General features: G+C 36.7%; 1 protein-coding gene across 1 annotated transcript in view; it reads right to left on the bottom strand.

The window, feature by feature from the left end:
* Positions 1-17,605, bottom strand: part of APC (APC regulator of WNT signaling pathway) — a 96,805-nt gene that overhangs the window by 10,935 nt on the left and 68,265 nt on the right. The window contains exons 8-13 of the mRNA XM_080362315.1: positions 11,228-11,332; positions 7,371-7,469; positions 4,429-4,807; positions 3,233-3,328; positions 2,241-2,380; positions 719-796 (exon numbers count right to left, since the gene is read on the bottom strand). Coding sequence (XP_080218441.1) covers positions 719-796; positions 2,241-2,380; positions 3,233-3,328; positions 4,429-4,807; positions 7,371-7,469; positions 11,228-11,332 — 897 coding nt within the window. The remainder of the gene's footprint in view (positions 1-718; positions 797-2,240; positions 2,381-3,232; positions 3,329-4,428; positions 4,808-7,370; positions 7,470-11,227; positions 11,333-17,605) is intronic.

Here is a 17,605-nt window from a genome sequence, read left to right as displayed (position 1 = left end):
GCGACAAATGCAGGAGGAGCCACAACACTGTATTAACCCTCTGTGTAATCCCAGTCCATTAGCACCATCACCAGTAAACTAAATTAGAGAATCTCAGATTGCTCAAACTTATCTTTAAAACTGGATTTCCACTAAAAGGTCAGCATCATAAAAGTGAGTTTTATAGCCCACATGTCATATGTGCTTTGGCAAAACAAAACAAAAAAACAAACACCAAAACAAAACAAACAAAAAAACCAAAACAGAACATGGCCCACAGTTAAGCACTTTTACAAGACTGAAGACGTGCTTCATAATTTGTGGAATGAGTACAGGTACAAACTTTGCTTCAAAGTTAAGGCAGACAAGACAACATAAGAACAGCAATTGTTAAAAAAATCAAAACAAAACTCAAACAAACCAGTGAAACCACCAAACAAACAAAAAACACCATCTAAAACCAAACCTAAAAAAATCCCCCAAAACCAGGCTGGGATAAATGAAGTATATTTCAGAGACAGCCTAATTAAAAAAAGAGAGGCTGGCTATGGACAGCACACTAGAAACTTTATGAAGATGACAGACAGAATTCAAGTATAAAAAATAACCAGTGGTGAGGCTGAATGAATAGAAAGAAGGTAAATATTACGAAAGGAGAGCAGAAATACAATATTTTAATACAATGCAATGAAATTCATGGAAATGTCCAGGCTGAAGAAATATGTCATAAGGATGTTACCTGCTGTAAGTCTTCACTTTCAGATTTCAATTGGGCTACAAGAGCTCTCATGCAGCCCTTCATAGAACATAATGTAGCCTGTTAGGAATAATAAGAAAAAAGTGAATAGTCTTAAATGTCAGGTTAGGTGGCTTACTTCTGCACAGTGTTTTGATATTTTAAGATAATCATATCCGAAATGCAATAAAAGCTTAGTAAAATAATATCACCTACAATAAACATTTGGTTTACAACTACTAAAAAATTAAGCATAATTGTCATTATCTGTTCTGGATAAGTGGTAAAATTGTGCTAAATTTTATATTTTTTTACAACAGGTCTATGACTTGATCTGGAACTTTACTATCTTACAAGCCACCTTTTATTATGTGCCAGATAAAAATCACCTGTGAGCTGGCCATGTGTTAATGTCTACTGGGCCTCACAATCTTTTTTTTCTCTCAAATAAACATAGTATGAAAAAGAATATGAATATTTTAAACTTATAAATATAGCAACATTTCTCACACTTGAAGAACAACTTTTTAAGGATACAATAGCAACAAATAAATTGAAAGGCTTATGTTGGAAATTGTGACAGATCACAACTAAAAATACTTCAAAAACAACGTATGTGCTAGAACTGTACTACTAGTCAGCTGGACAGCATATACATTTACATCTCTGAGTAGTTTAGTTTATGCTATATGCTATAAACCCAGTAACTTCAACCCTGTAGCGGTTACTGATTGGATGATGTAAAGAGCCAATATGTTGTGAAGTAATTCACTTGCAGCAAGGATTTATGCTTTAATCTTGGTCTAAAACTCGGAACAAAAAGCAAGTTACACGAATCCTGTCATTTCCATTCACTTCTGAAATGTCTTTCTCTAGAGCAGAAAGATAAAAGTCTTCCCAGTATCAAGTTATTTTAAGATCCATAGCTTGGCAAACTCTGGGGCAAGAAATTATTGAAACTATTCTACCTTTTGAAAGCAAGGTCCTTGTTAGAAATCAGAGGATTTCTTCTCTCTTATAATAATTTGAAGTAGCTCCCATTGTAAGTCAGATATGCTCCAAATACTTAAAAGCAAGCTCCAGCATGAAGAAGTTTGCAAAATTTCAGACAGTAGTAGTATTGTTAAATAACTGACAACTTTACAAAATTTGACTCAATTAGTAGTTCTAGTTCAACATCCTCAGAAAAATCAGTCACTAACTGTAATCAGTGGAGAGACCACCATCATTATGTGCTATACTAATTTAGTGCTCATAAAAAAATAAGCCAGTAGATAAAATCCTGACTTCCAGTGACAAATTAAAAGTGATATAATTTAAGTGTTTATACTATACTTGCATAATACCATACTCAGTTTGTGGTGCTCTGTCAGAAGCAGGATGGAGTGAGAGAGGTATTCTGAACTTCTGTCCTGAGCTCAAATTCAACATCCTATCTTGGAGATTTTCATCACTCGTCTTGAGAACTACAATTCAAACATAGCTAGGAACTGAAATTGCTGTATGCTTAAAATTCTACTCTTACCTTGTTTGCCACATCTCCAAAAGTCAGGTTTGTCAGAGCCATTCCAGCATACCTCCTCAAGGTAACACTATAGTGATCATTTGTAAGTCCATACATTTCACAATCCACTTGCAACAGTTCAGCAATGGCCTGCAAACCTCCTTTAAAAACCAACAAATAAGAAAATAAATATATCTGTACTCTAGTATCACTAGCGCAGTACATATATACCACAAGCACATTGCATTTATATGTACGGAACAAGTCTCAAACGTCTGAAAACCAGAAGGCTCAGAAAGGTAAATAAATTGTTAAATACTGACTCTGGATCTTGAATCCTGTGCTTAGTAGCAGCTGAAAGGTATGACAGCATGACACTGACATGTCAGGGGAGAATGGGAACAGGAGGAATTATGAGGAAGTAAGAAGCACACTCATCTTTTAATTTCACCCAGCCAAAATCATGTTTGACCAATGAACTCGCACCGGTTACATCAAAGGCTGATAGTAAATCTCAAAATTACTGATTCAATTATCACTGAAAGTTATTTTCTGAGAAAGATACATAGAATATTTTCATTGATAACAAAAAGCAGCAAATTAAGGAAAAATGCATGCCCAGAATTTACTGAACATGGCCTAAAAAGTTCAGGCTGTTAAACAGGAACCAACTTGTGACAAAAACTAAACCAAAACAACAAAAAAAACAACAAAAACCTCCCACTCTGGAAAGCAGTCTCCATTGAAATCGCAAGTATTTCCACAGTAAAATACTCTTCCAGAATTCACAGTTAATGCCAGAAAAAAAGAGTAACTGACAATAATTTTTCCACTGGGAAATGGTATGGTTAATTTAAACTGCATTAATCACTTAGAAGGCAACAACTGACACCAATGAACTGATGATCTGTTTAAACTAGTAGTAAAAAAAGCCATATATCCAGTGAGGCACACCAGGAGTGTCAGCGTTTCCTGCAGACTTCTCGAAGTCAGAGAAAAGCATTTGGTCTTACCAAGCTCATTCATCGCATGTCTGTGTTCTTCATCAAATGAAAGCTTCATCAAAACACACACTGCAGGACAGATTTGATGATCCACTGGAGCAGGCACTGATCCAGAAATAGGTAACAATTAGTATTTCCTAGGTGATTTTGTCTAGTTCATAAATTTTCCAAATCAAAGCTAATCTTAATATAAATCAATTACAGATTTGTTCAGGGTTTGCATGTCCCCAGTAGTCTACAAACAATTAGTTAAGAACATTACTAACATGTGTACTAGAAACACATTTGAAGCTGAGAAAGAAACTAGGGAAAATCCTGAATCTATGTATTAAGTAAGAAATATGACTCCCAGTACAAAAAACCCAAACTTATTTCTTTGGTTGTTCTGTTCTTATGAATGATTAATTAAACCCTTTGTTTCATAACTGAGAAGATTTAAAGTTCGTAATTTTGTGAGCTAGGTTCCGGCTAATGCACAAATGGCACTGGTACATCTTGTTCCACGCCAGCTAAATGGTTTTTGCGGTAACCTGCAACACACACACCACAGCCCACTGATTTGAGTAGTGCTCCTGTTACAGACACCAGCAGCATATTTACAAAATGCCCTCAATTCAGAAAAGCAGGTAAGCAATCCAGAAGGTTAAATCTTTTTTTCTATCTGTTCCCGGAGAAAATTCGTATTCACTTACAATATCATCTCTCTTGTATTTTAACACTGAAATATTTCTTAAATACCACATGATAAAAACCAGTTCATATTATACTGAATAGATTGAGATTATTTAATTTTCTATCCCTGTCCCCCTCCTAAATGAAATGTGCTATCTCCTCAATGTATCTGTATGAAAAGCAGTTTGAGATTATTTATCTAGATATGTTTCATTATCCCTTAAAATGTAAAGCAGAATGATTGCATATTCAATATTATAGATTATAAATATAAAACACTAGAACTGTAATCCGGAAAACACACCAAGATCTATGATTAAACTATGAAGCTTATAAATAGGGTATCATACCCATAAAAGATAGTATTTCCTAACACTACCTCAACCTAAAAAAAATAGATATATACACACAACATATATAGAAGAAAACTCACATACATTCACTAAGAAGACAGATTAAATTAGCATTTTCTATAAATTTACTGTTTTAAATATATATGCTTGAAACACTTTCATACTGTTTGCAGAACCTACTTGGGTTTTTGTCTTGGTCCATGCCTTGTTCATGTGCCTCCTGCCATTCCCAACATGTTTCACAGTATGCACGGATCTGCTCCAAAAGATGGAGCACGCGGATTTCCCGTCTGCCTCGCTTGTCATCAGGCTGAGAGTGAATGATGTTGTGCAGGGCTGCGCTGGCTCTGGCACGGGCCTCTTTACTACCACGAGAGTTTCCTAACAATACAGAGTCCTTATCGTTGCCATGTAAGAGCTGGATGAGGAGAGGAAGACATCCAGACTGACGCATGGCTATGCAGCTGTCCTGGGAGCTAGACATTGCTAGCAACGTTCTTGACATGTCATCTTTATCATGAGTACCAAGCATTGATAACAATGAATACACCATTTCCACCTGCAGGTGAAATCATTTTAAAAATACAGTTACATTTTAAAAATACACATTAAATGAAACTAAAATTAAATTTGAATAGAACACATGAGCAAACCCCCCTTATTTAACGGCGCAAAAATAGTGCTGTTTAGAAATAATTAAGTACTATTACTACTTCAGTATTCATAATCTTAGTAACTTCATGTAGTGGTTAAATGGCTAGGTGGTAACTGTATTTAACTGTTTTAATCTACCAGACCAATGGCAAAGACCTCTAAATGTCCATTGTACAAAAAGATTAAATAACCATACCAATGAAAGTGTTTCAGAAATCTAAAATATCTCTAAAATCAATTCAGTCTTTACAAATGCACTATATGAATCACACTTTCACGTAAAGATGCTCTTCAGTGAAAAACTATGTAATGTGGCATTAAATATGATGATTCTAGACAAATTATGAGAATGATTACATTAATATTTGGTTTACATTGTCCTAAAAAAAAATCATCTATTTTTAAGTTTTCCTTTAACACTATTTCAAATTAACGAATCATTTTTTGTTAGGATGACTTGCATATGGACTGGATTATTTACGGCAAATACAAAACTGAAGTGTTAAATTAACACTTTCAAGTTTATGGAGATAGAAGTAGTAAAGCAAAAAAATGCCCATTTATATATATGTAAAACACTGAGCATTTGTCAAATTAAATCAAGCCATGAAAACCCAGCATTACACATTTAACTTGGAGTAACCAAATTTCTCATTAAAAAAATAGCAATTATTGAGGGATTCCCTTGGCTGTCAATACAGTGGTCAATGCACTATTTGGTTTGCCTTTCCTGTTTTGTTTTCTTCAATAATAGCTTTAGATCAAGAAATGCATTTGGTTCTTCCAGTGAACTTTCAGTAGAATAACAGGATGTAGAGGACGATGTTAGATATTATCTAGGAACTCCAAACTCTTAAAGCCAAGGTAAACAGGAACATTCATGATCAAAACACAACACAAAGAGACTCTCAAAGGGAACTGTGAAGTAGCTGTGTGTGTTTCTTTAGAATATACCAATTAAGGCGGAAATGAGACTTTGGACTGTTACGCAAAGTTTTCTACTAATAACTAGATAATTGTACTGGTTACCAGACCAATGAAAGATTTTTTCTGATTCTAATGTGTCTGAAGATGGGTGCAAATACTGAGTTATAAAAACCTGGATAGCAGCAGATAGACTAAGCATGAATGCTCTAAATAATGTTGGATTGCTGAAGCAATAAAAATCTTAGAATGTGTGCAACTGTATGATCATAAGCAAAATCCACTGAAATAGACCTGGAGCCAATTTTATGTCAGATTAGCATCCCGCTTAGGAGATCCTGTCTTCTTGGTTTGGGAAAAATCAAATACAGTATTAAAACAAACCACTTGGATTCTTAAGGCAGAGTGAATTTAATATGCTTCATGCATGCCTCTTGACAGTATTTCAAGTGGCAGCTTTAATCCAATGTTATTTAGAATTGGTATGTAAAGTTTTTGACAGAGAATAGGGCTGTAGAACCCAACAAAATCCGGCCTCCAGGTTGTGGCAAAAATAGTATAGGAAAAACAAAAAATATCTGTCTGTCTCTTGCTGTATACACACACTGCCCACAGAGACATCATCTTCTGCATCTGTAAATGCTTCATCTCATGCATTAATATTAAGCTTTTCCTATCCCACAGCACACTCAGTTCAACTTATTTCTTTGGCCATATCCTTCCACACTCAGTCCCTTTACACTGCCTTCATCAGGGCTCTCCTCTTATCTCCAGATTTCGGGAATTCTACAATTTGCAATGAAAACACAGACAGACATTCTAGCTGATATCAGCCCCATTTAGTACATGCATACAGTGCAGGACTGAAATTACAATATTATAACACTGTTCTAAGGCCCAAAGTAATTAATACTATGTCAAGCTAATAGGGTCTGCTTCCCAGAAGACTGTGCTCAGCACAACACCAATATTATCTATCCTGTTGCTGATTCCAGAGGCAGTGTGACCTCCAGTGGTTCATTAACTCAGTTTTGTATTATAGATTTGCCCTTTTCTTGCCCTCTCTTTTTATGCTATATACATATACTTGGAGCACAGTCTTTTGTGAAAAGACATCATGGTGAAGGGACTACATAATTTTTTCTTGTATTTCTTTTTTGTTTCCTGTGTATTTAATTTCTTAGAACTTGCATCTGCTTTGTGGATTTGGACTCTGGATAAGTATTCAAAGCACTGCTCTTAAAAGTGTTAGTTTTCATAACAGATTACAAACCAATATCACAGATTTTTAGATATTTCAGTAATTTCTAGCAATCATTTTTTCCTTATAGTAACAACTTTTAAGTGATCATCAACAAGTGAAACAAAGAATTTCTGTGCATATATTTTAAAAGTGGAAAAAGTATTCTAAAATTTTAACTCCATAAAATTACTGTGTGTAGATAGATCGTCAACTAATATTAGTATTACTGGCAGAAACAACGAGGTTATTGTATTAGTAAAAATGTAGCATTAGCGACCTGTGGTTTGTAATCTTCGGTTACCTTGGTACCCAGATGACTTGTCAGTCTGCGAGGAACAGAATAGTTACTACCAGAGCTCATAACACTGGCTGTCTCATGGTCCATTCGAGCAGCAGAACCCTACAAATTTAAACAACAATTCAGTATAAAACAAAGTCTGAGTGAAAAAGCAACTATTGCCTAATTCAGTTTCACCACTGGATGATGAAGAGATTTTATTGACAGTAGTGAACTGTCAACTTATTTTTGCTTTACGTTAGGTCCTCTCTCCCCTAACGCAACTTAGAAGTCACCATTAAACTGGGTTTTATTAACCATTTTTTCCGAAATTAATTCTCAATAGAGTTGTATTTTCAATGGAAATATTCCATAATTACTATTTGCACCAAGAAGGAGGAGAACTGCATTTTGCAACAAACCAAATTATAATTTTTACAGAGAGAAAAAAGTAACAGACTCAACTTTTATGTCAGATTATGTACTGCACAGGAATAAGGCTGTAGTTCTTCAGAACACAACCAGGTATGCAAGTAAAAAGATTTATCTGGACAGGGAGTAATCCTACTTGAGTTTGTTCATATCAAAAGCAAATAAAGAGCAGATTAATCTATTTTTTTTTAAATCAAAAACTATAAAATCATGCTGACACTACTTGCTCTAATTTTCCTAGAAATGACTGTAAATAGCATGCTTCTATGTGCAGTAGTAAGACCCGTATTTTAGCATCTTTGTTCTCTTTTAATCCATTTTGCCTATTTACATTTCCTTCCCCATGCCCTCCCCCCCCTCTTTTTTTAAACTATCCTTTATCTAATTCTCTTTGCATTTTTTTTTCCTTTGTTATGGCTTGCTTTCTCTTGCTCTGCCTCCTTTATGTGAAGTTTTCTCTCTTATGTCGCTACTTTTCCATTTAGGGAACTTAAAAAAAATACGTACGAAGAATGAACACTGTTAGTACAAGAACACTGTCTTTCTGAGGTAGTCACCAGTCATTTGTCGATCCTCTACAAAAGCTAAAATCTGTTCATGAAATTATTAGCTTAATTTGCAAAACATTTTCAACCTATGTGGATCAATGAGTATTTTTTTTTTCAATAAAAATATGTAACACACTGAAGAAAATTGTATGAAAGGCACTTTGAAATAATTTCTATGTTTTTTCTAGGTGTGCCATAAAGAAAGAACAATCCTGCCTGAGTATTTGCTGTTCACACAGTTCAATATCTTAAATTTGAAGCTGACAGTGACCAGTAGTAAAAGGTAGGAATAAGTTCATGTCGCATTTGTCTGGACAGAAAAAAATTCTAGTTATACTGGAATATTTAAGCACACAGTATTATGCTTGTTTCACTCTCTCATTTGAATCCAGAACATTTAATGTGTGTTCTATAATAAGTATTATGCAAAGAGTACAACTAGAATGATTTAAGTTCACACAATTTATTCCAATATATGTTTCCTACATAAACAAGCCCTTATTTTCTCTGATGACTACAGCAAACATTCAAAATCTTAAAGCTTCATATAAAAATTATATTGGATTTTCTAAATTATTTACTTAAACAATATGCAGTGCTAGCCATATGGGAATGAATTCCCAGAGTTTTACACTGAGTAATCCCTTCGTAGTATCTTGACCTCAAAGTACATTCAAAGGATTACAGGTTCAACATAATGTACATGCCAGAATTCTCCATTAAGTTCAGTACATTTGTTTTATCCAAAAGGTGAAAAAGACATACATTTGTAGCACTACCTATCAACATTCATCATGGTGTAAACAGAAATAGCGCAATTTTCCTTTTGTTTCCCCAAAACTCTATCAACTTTGATTCAGATAGCTATTTCCTTCAGAGCCATCATGAGGCCTTGCTTCTTTGAGGATGCCATGATGCTCAAATGAAGTGAAACTACATTTATCAGTGGTTCCTGAAGGCTGGTGTGAAAGAACTAGTGTAAAGTGTGTGGCCATTCATTGGAGAAAATGGGAACTCATGAGATGTTATGTGCACCCTTCTTGTGTAGAGCCTTCTCCTTCAACTGTCTACTGCACCTTATTTTCTACTTTTATACTTCACTGTCTTTCACTCATTGTTTTACTATGCTTGCTATTTATGCTGTCTATTAGATAATGCCCCCTATTTTGTGGCACATTTTCTTAACAAAATAAGACGATCTCACTGAACAACTTTAGAAAACTTGCAAAACAAAGGTCTGAAAAAAAATTTACTTCAACAGCAGGATAATGAGTCTAGTGGAAAAGAGAAAACAGCTGAAAGATGGTGCAGAAAAGGACAACACTGAATCCTGAAAAACCCTGGATGCAATGGGCAGTGCTTCAATTAACATTGATTATATGACTCCAAAACCAATTAGAACCAAATGATTTGGTTAAAACATTTTTTTTTTTTTGCACTCAAATGAATACTGATGGCTCCAAGTATATTGAGCTTATTTATCAAAAATAAATGTTATGCCCAATCCATTAAACCTCCTCTGTCTGGACTTGCACTGACGGTAAATAATCTCCAGATGTCCCTTTTAACACAGATTCAGTGCCCCGGATGTATTCACCTCCAGGAGGAGAGAATACGCATGTTTGGCACATTTTTATGAGGCAAAGTTCAAAATTGCGCAAATCCTCAACAGATCTCAAATGAAGGATGAACGAATCTCCCACTTGCGTAAGACTGTCAAAGACACGACAATCCCTTCTCCCTTCCCTCTAAAATATCTGTTGTTCAGAATAACTCCTGATTCATACTCTGAAGATGGATGATACATCCACAGTTCATCAATGATTTAAATACAATATGCTTTCCGCCCCAAAGCAGCACTGAACTGTTTTCTTCTCAAACAATAAAGCTGTCACAAGAATTAGAGTCAGAGTCTCAAGCAATTTTTCAGATATGGCTGATAAAACTTAATTCCAAATGGTGATCAAACATATTTCAAAAGCAAAATTATGGGCTGTGCTTAATGTTTAATCAAGTGAAATATTCTAGCCAAACCACAATTCTTTCTGATAAATCTTCTTATACAAGACATTTTCAGAAGGATTTAAGTAATTCCGCTTCCCTAGAGTAGAAAAATATTTCGCATATATGTTCAACCATTAAATTTGTAGTATGAATTTTTAAAAACCCCATTACTAGTGGGAATTTTTCAGCTACAGTTGGAAATCATAAAGGGAATGATTATTAGCCCACAGTAAATAAATCAGAGTCTTTTTAGCCAAAGAGCAAAGTAATAGATTTTGATAAATATTTGTTTTAAAAGACAAGTAGAGAATTTAGCATAGCTCTCAAAATATCGCACTAATGTATTTACTTAATAAAAGGACCAGCAATGAAAGATTATTTAGAAGCATTTAAATAACCCTTCAGCCCAACACTAGGAGATTATCTCATTGATACTGTGGCTTCAAAGCTGTATCTAAAATAGTACTGAAGAAACATTAATTATAAACCTGCCATTTGGTTCTCCTATTTTTTTTAAAATCACTGATATTTCACTGCTATTTTTTTTTTGAACAATTTTCAATAGTTAAATTGTACTTCTGAGATTACAGTTCACCTACAAAAGAACACATTTTCTGTAGTCATTCTTGTTATCTCCTTCATCGTATCAGGCTCACTAATCATTTAAACAAAAGAAACATGCTCCCTGCATTACTGAATATTTATACTTCATGTTATAAAAACATTTCTTTCCAATACATACAAGAAATTTCTCTTTTATAGATGGAAAGAAGAAAAAAACATATCCTTCCAAAATGAGCAGTTTATACAAACATTGTAAGGTAAACACCAATATATTCAGCATTTTACATTTTGAGTATTTAATTATATTATCAACAAACAAAATAATAAATTTACCTGGCCAGTACTGCTAGTTGCCATGCTGATTTCTGCTGCTCCTTGACCTTCATTCTGCCTCTCTGTATCATGGGAACCTGCATCATGCTTGCTTTGAGGCGCTCTCTGTTAATATAAGAGTTTATGAAATTACATACAGAAATGAAGTACACTTTACCATTCAAAGCCCTCTAGACCATGAATGCATCAATGCTGCATCCTCACAAAGCCACTGAACAGTACTTTGTATTTCATAACGCTTAGACTCAATAATTAACAGCTGAGACTGTCTTCGAAAAACTGCAAGATGAAAGTGAAGCATGTCCTCTGAGGATTATAGCCCTACAAGACAAAGGATTTGCTGTGAGACACAGAAGCACCATTTTCCACCAGCTGTGCTCACATCGCTGTCAGAAATGTAACAGAACTGGAGCAAACAACTGTCTTCTCTGCACTGTCACGTGATCTGTGCATTTACTGGAAACTACAGCTAGCACTGTTCAATTAAGCTTCACATTCACAGACAAATAATTTCTGCGTGAACAGAGGGATACCTGTGCTGTACAAATCCTAATTTTTAAGGACAAATCACTTTGATGCAAATAAAATTTACATATAGCCTGATACTGATCCACCTAATAATATCGTAACAAAATAAATTCAGCTCATCTTGCAAGCTGGTACAGGACATGTTTCAGTTCCTTCAGGAGACCAAATTTTCTATACAACTATACAAAAATCAAGCTGGTGTGCCTGTGACTGACAGGAATCATGAGATCAATATGAAAATCAGGCCTTTAGCTTCTTAATAAAGCAAATAGAATAACTGAGCACAAATGAAGTGTGTGAAGTATCCAATATTATCTAGTAATGTCTTTAAAATGTTTCAGATATTCAGAAAGGCATAAATAACCCTGTCCTTGAAAGGTGCTTGGTGTCTGGAGGTGGAACGTTATCACCTTACCTCCAAAGCACAACTGTTCTCATAGTATTTGTTCTGATGCCAAATCTCATTTTTCAGACTCAGAGGCTACTACCCTGACACCACTCTTGCAGAACCTCTTAATTAATTTAACTACACTTGCTACATTAAATTCATTTTCTCTGTGTCTCTGCAATGTCCTTGAGCAGTATAGCCTATGATAGCATAGTCTGCCTCATCTTGATTTATGGAAATGTCTCTTTCACTTTTAGCAGAAACATACTTCTCTTCAGTGTGTATACACTGAAACAAGTTAACCTGCTGATCAAACTCCTATGCAATCAATACTAGCTCTGTTTTGTTCATACAAAGACATTAGAATCTCAAGCTCAGAAAGTATTTAATGTAGAACAGAATTTCAGAAACCAGTAACGAACTAAATACATATTAAGTAATAATTTTGGGATAAACTTAGAAAATGAAATCTATACAGTTTAACTAAAGGAATAATGTATATCAAAGAACACAGTAGCATCAGAAAAAGTACTAGCATGAGAAAATTGAAAACGATGGTTAACATTTTTCTTAACATTGTATGTTCAGTGATGGAAAATGAGTAAGCCACAAAGCAAAACTCACAAAATATTTTAGGAGACACGGTGTTATTATCCTTTTAAATCAGATCTGTGATTTTAAAAGGCACCATCTCTGTCATTGTGTATGAAATGAAATTGTTACTGATACTCATACAATGACTACAGAAATTTTTGTTGCCAACATAAGAGTGAGGACTCAGTCAAGATCAGGCCATCTATACCACATGTTGAGTTATATGCTGAATCCCCACCTCACAGTACTTCAACCTTGAATAAAGTGTAATGATGAGTTTGACAAAATCTAGATCTAAGCCTCCAGTATAACTCATGAAAGAATTTTCCGTTCACTAGGTGACAATAATTTTCAACCCCATGCAGAAAGTAGTACTCAACAACCGTTCATTAGCCACTCTCTGACCTAGTGGGTCACCTGAGAGCAAATAATGCTATTCTTCCAAGAATGCTCCTGAGTTTGGGGCAGTATTTTTCGGTGGTGATGATGGTGTATCTATTAAATAGTTTTGATGCATCTAGAGCACAAACACAGGGGTATTTCATTCTCTGTCAAGAAAAGTTTCTGCTCTCTTCAGCACTCTTTGACCTTCTCCCATTCACATACATTTTGTTTGCTATGTGCTATTTAAGAAAGACATGGCTTCCCTTTCCGCCCACTACAAAAGGCAGTCAGTGTAACACTCAACAGAATTTATAATTATAAGGCATTTTTTAACAGTTACTAGGCTTATCTAACTTCAAATGCAGTATGCACTCACAGCATGCACACACATTACACACAGATCATCAGCTGGGCTTGAATGTCAACTCTGCAAGTTCACAGCAAAGAGTTTTTACCACTTCAGCTACTGAATTTGAAGTGAGAAGCTGTTCTCTTCATGCAGACTGGCCCAAAGGAGTTAACAATACCATAGGCAGCAGATAGCAGGTATTTATGGAAAATGGAATCTTCATATAAACAGATATTTTAAAATAGATTTATATAAAAATATGTACCCCCCCCCACATATGGATGATTATATTTTTGAACATATACCGCATTATTGTAAATAAATGCATATTACTCTGACAGACTGTGGATTAGTATTTATAAACACAGTATAATCACTGCGAGTATGCTGCCTCTTCACGTGACCTTTCGACCTTGAAAGGCAGGACCTGTGTATGTATACACTACAAACCACATCAGCAAGGAGCCAAAGCACATGAACAGCAGAAGACCCTGTAACCTCTACATGAGGTTCAGCAGTTAGAAAATGGTACACTGGTCCCCAGTGGTAAACAGCACCACCTGTTTTGAAGAACAATTTTTGAGGAGGCATAAGCTGGGTTTATAGCCCTCTGCCATGTCTGAATTGTGGCACCACACCACCGAGGTCACTTTCATGCAGTATGCTGCTTTGCTCTCACAGCAGAACAGTGCAAGACTGTACGTGCCTGTCACAGGAAGACAGAGCCACTCCCTCCATCTTGTTTGCCACCATTTTCAAAGTGCTACCACCATATTTCTCTGTATTTACTAGTAGAAGAGAAATCTCCCGGTATTTTATGACATTTGCAAGCATTGTAGGCCTTGATCATTTTGCTAAGACAACAAATTACAAATAATTTAACCTAATACTTTGTCAACATGAGTTGCCAAAGCAGCTCCTTGTGTATTTATTAGAAGACTTTTCTATGCATAAACCACTGGTTTTTTCCCAGCATTCCACTACTTTATTATTTTACGTGTACTGAAAACTACACATACACTATTATTTTCTAAACATCAGAAAATGTATATTTTGCCATTGCTTCATATTAAACACAATACACATACAGCTATAAGTAAGAAGTCAAAGAATACAACAAACAAAAATAAGAAACCATAAGATTGAAACAGAAATTCTAGTGAGTCAAATCCTTGACAGAACTCCTGTCCATCCCAGTTTAAAGATTGCTGAGCAAAATCTCTATACAGAATAAATGCTTCACATTTTATCTACAGCAATGCCGCCCAATGGAAAGACTTCATTTATTTCAAACAAGAGATATTCTGAAAGAAAGGCCTGTACCACTTTAACAAATCAAAAAACCCATATTAAACACTTGCCAAGAATGTCTCTTTCCTTTAAATAATTTCAGATTTGTACCTGAGAGACAAAAAAAAAAAAACTCTTTGGAGGGGTCTAACTCTACAGGGGACTTCAAACATTACTATGAAAGTCCTGCAAAATTCCTAACAGAAGTCTTACAGAATTTGAAGCTCCCATCACTTGCAGGCAAATTACTTCAACTTTTTCTAGTAGCATTTACAACACTTAGTAACTCACCAAACCTTAAAAATTTGCACCAAAATTTTCTCTGATCATTGATTTCCAAAAGCTATTTTTATGGGGCAGTACTGTATTTAGTCTTACTCTACAAGATCTATTGCACTTGGATTCCACAATGATTGGCTTCACCATAGGGGCCAACTGTATCAGTAGACAAGCTATGGTATTTATAACTGCTGTTACTATATCTTTATAAACATAAGGGGCACATTCGATTTGGGTATCACTATACCAGGCAGAGTATAAAAACCTAATAAATGCCTCAAGTTTAGATTTTTCAGTTATATGGACGGACTCTGCAATTTGACTGCTACTACCTTTCTCCTTGCTACCAGCCAATTTCAGAACTAGATCCAGCTGCTCTCCATAGAAGATGGCCATCCTTTGGAAATTATTAAAACACACCATAAAGTATTAATAAGTATTTAGTGACTGTCTCCTTTACCAACAGCACCCTGGTAACATCTGACTACACAACTAGCCCTCCAGACACTTCATGGATAAGACACACCACAACAACATTTTGATATATTAGAATTTCCATGTATTCAGCAGCCAAATAACTTGGTGAAAGGCATGAAGAACTAAGACAAAAACTTATTTAATCCTGTAGTTGCATCTCAGTGCATTTTGAGTTCTTGAGCTTAAGTGAATCTGAAGTATAGTGATTGTCTTTTTTTTTTTTACCAGAGGAAGAAAGAAATACTCTGGGGACAGGACCTGCCCAACTAAATGGGGCAAAGTATCTGTTGAGAGACTGGCCAACCAGGTAGGGAGAGCTTAAAACTAGGAACGATGAGGGACAGAGCAATTACTCAATAAACAAGTGAGGAAGCTGGGGACAGGGCAGGCAAGGCAAGGGCCCTGGCTGATAGGAACACAAGGGCAAAGCCACACAACTGGGGTGGTGAAGTGGAATCCCTTTAAGCACCAGCACACAAGGAGGGAGGTGAAGCAGAACAACCTCATGGGGAAAGCTCTCAAGCCTGTGTGGGGAATCTGCACACCTGAGTGCCTTGACACTAATGCATGCTGCACGGAAAACAAACGAGGAGTTAAAGTGTGTGCAGTCATGGGGGTACAACCTTATTGAGACCACAGAGAAGTGCAGTGAGATAGCTCACATGACTGGAAAGCTACAATTGAGAATACAGGTATTCTAGGAAGGGCAGGCTGGGAAGGCAAGGAGGGGGGTTGTCCTTTATGCAAGAGAGCAGCTAGAGCGCATGTAGCTTTGCCTAGGAGTGGGCCAGAAGTCAGTCAAGAGCTTGTAAGTGAAGATTAGCAGGCAGACCAACACGCGTGCTGTTGTAGTGGACATCTGTGAAAGACTTCCTGATCAGGAAAACGAAACAGATGAGACCTTTTCCAAATAAATGGAGGAGGCCTTGTGTATACACACCCTGGCCCTCATGAGGAACTTCAGCCACCCTCGTATCTGCTGGAAGGGCAAAACCAGGACAAAACATTCTAGGAGATTTCTTGAGTCCTCTGATGACAATTTCCTGACACAGGTGACTGAAAAGCCAACAAGAAGCGGTATGCTGCTGGACCTGATACTTACAAAACACTGGTTGAGGACATGAAAGTCAGAAGCAGCCTTGGCTGTGGTGACCATAAGATGGTAGCATTCAGGATCCTAAGAGGAATGACAAGGGCAAAAACTAGGACCACAGCCCTGCACTGCAGGAGAGATTTCACCTTCTTCAGACATCTGCTGCAGCAACAGGTGTGGTTGCTCGTGCAGTAGGGCACAGAGGTTCTGCTCTCATTGCTTGTTAGATCTCTCATCTATTGGCAGTGTCCTAGACTGCTGCTAGCCATGGTCTCCTCCGGGAAGAGAGCTTGCCTGAAAAAGACTGTGGCTGCCCAGGGAGGTTGTGGAGTCTCCTACTCTGGAGACATTCAAAATCCGCCTGGACACGTTCCTGTGTAGCCTCATCTAGGTGTTCCTGCTCTGGCAGGGGGACTGGACTAGATGATCTTTTGAGGTCCCTTCCAATCCCTAGCATTATATGATTCTATGATTCAAGTTTGGGATGGCAGAAAACTGTGAGGAGAAGCTGATACACCAGATAGTTCAGCCACTTTTCAGATGGATCTGCACAGGCTGGAGAAATGGGTTGGTAAGAGAATCTTGTGCAGTTCAACAAGGAAAAGTGCAAAGTCCTGCATCTGGGGAGGAACAAACCCAGGCACCAGTAGATGCCAGGGGCTGCCTAGCTAGAAAACAGCTTAGCAGAAAAGGACGTGGGGGTCCTGGTGGACACCCAAGCTGAACATGGACCAAAAATGGACCCTGTGGCAAGAAGTCCAACAGTAACCTGGGCCGCATTAAGAATTGTTTTGCCAGCAAGTCAAGGAAGGTAAATCCTCCCTCTCTACTCAGTGCTGGTGAAGCTACATCTGGAGAACTGTGTCCACTTCCAGCTTCTCCAGTACAAGAAAAAGATAGACGTACTAGAGTCAGTCCCGTGCAGGGCTACAAAGGTGCTTAAGGGGCTGGAGCACCTCTCATGTGCAGAGAGGCTGAGAGAGCCTGGAGAAGGCT

Source organism: Nesoenas mayeri, assembly GCF_963082525.1.
Source record: "Nesoenas mayeri genome assembly, chromosome: Z".
Classification (NCBI taxonomy): Eukaryota; Metazoa; Chordata; class Aves; order Columbiformes; family Columbidae; genus Nesoenas; species Nesoenas mayeri.
This window is presented reverse-complemented; position numbering and strand designations above follow the sequence as displayed.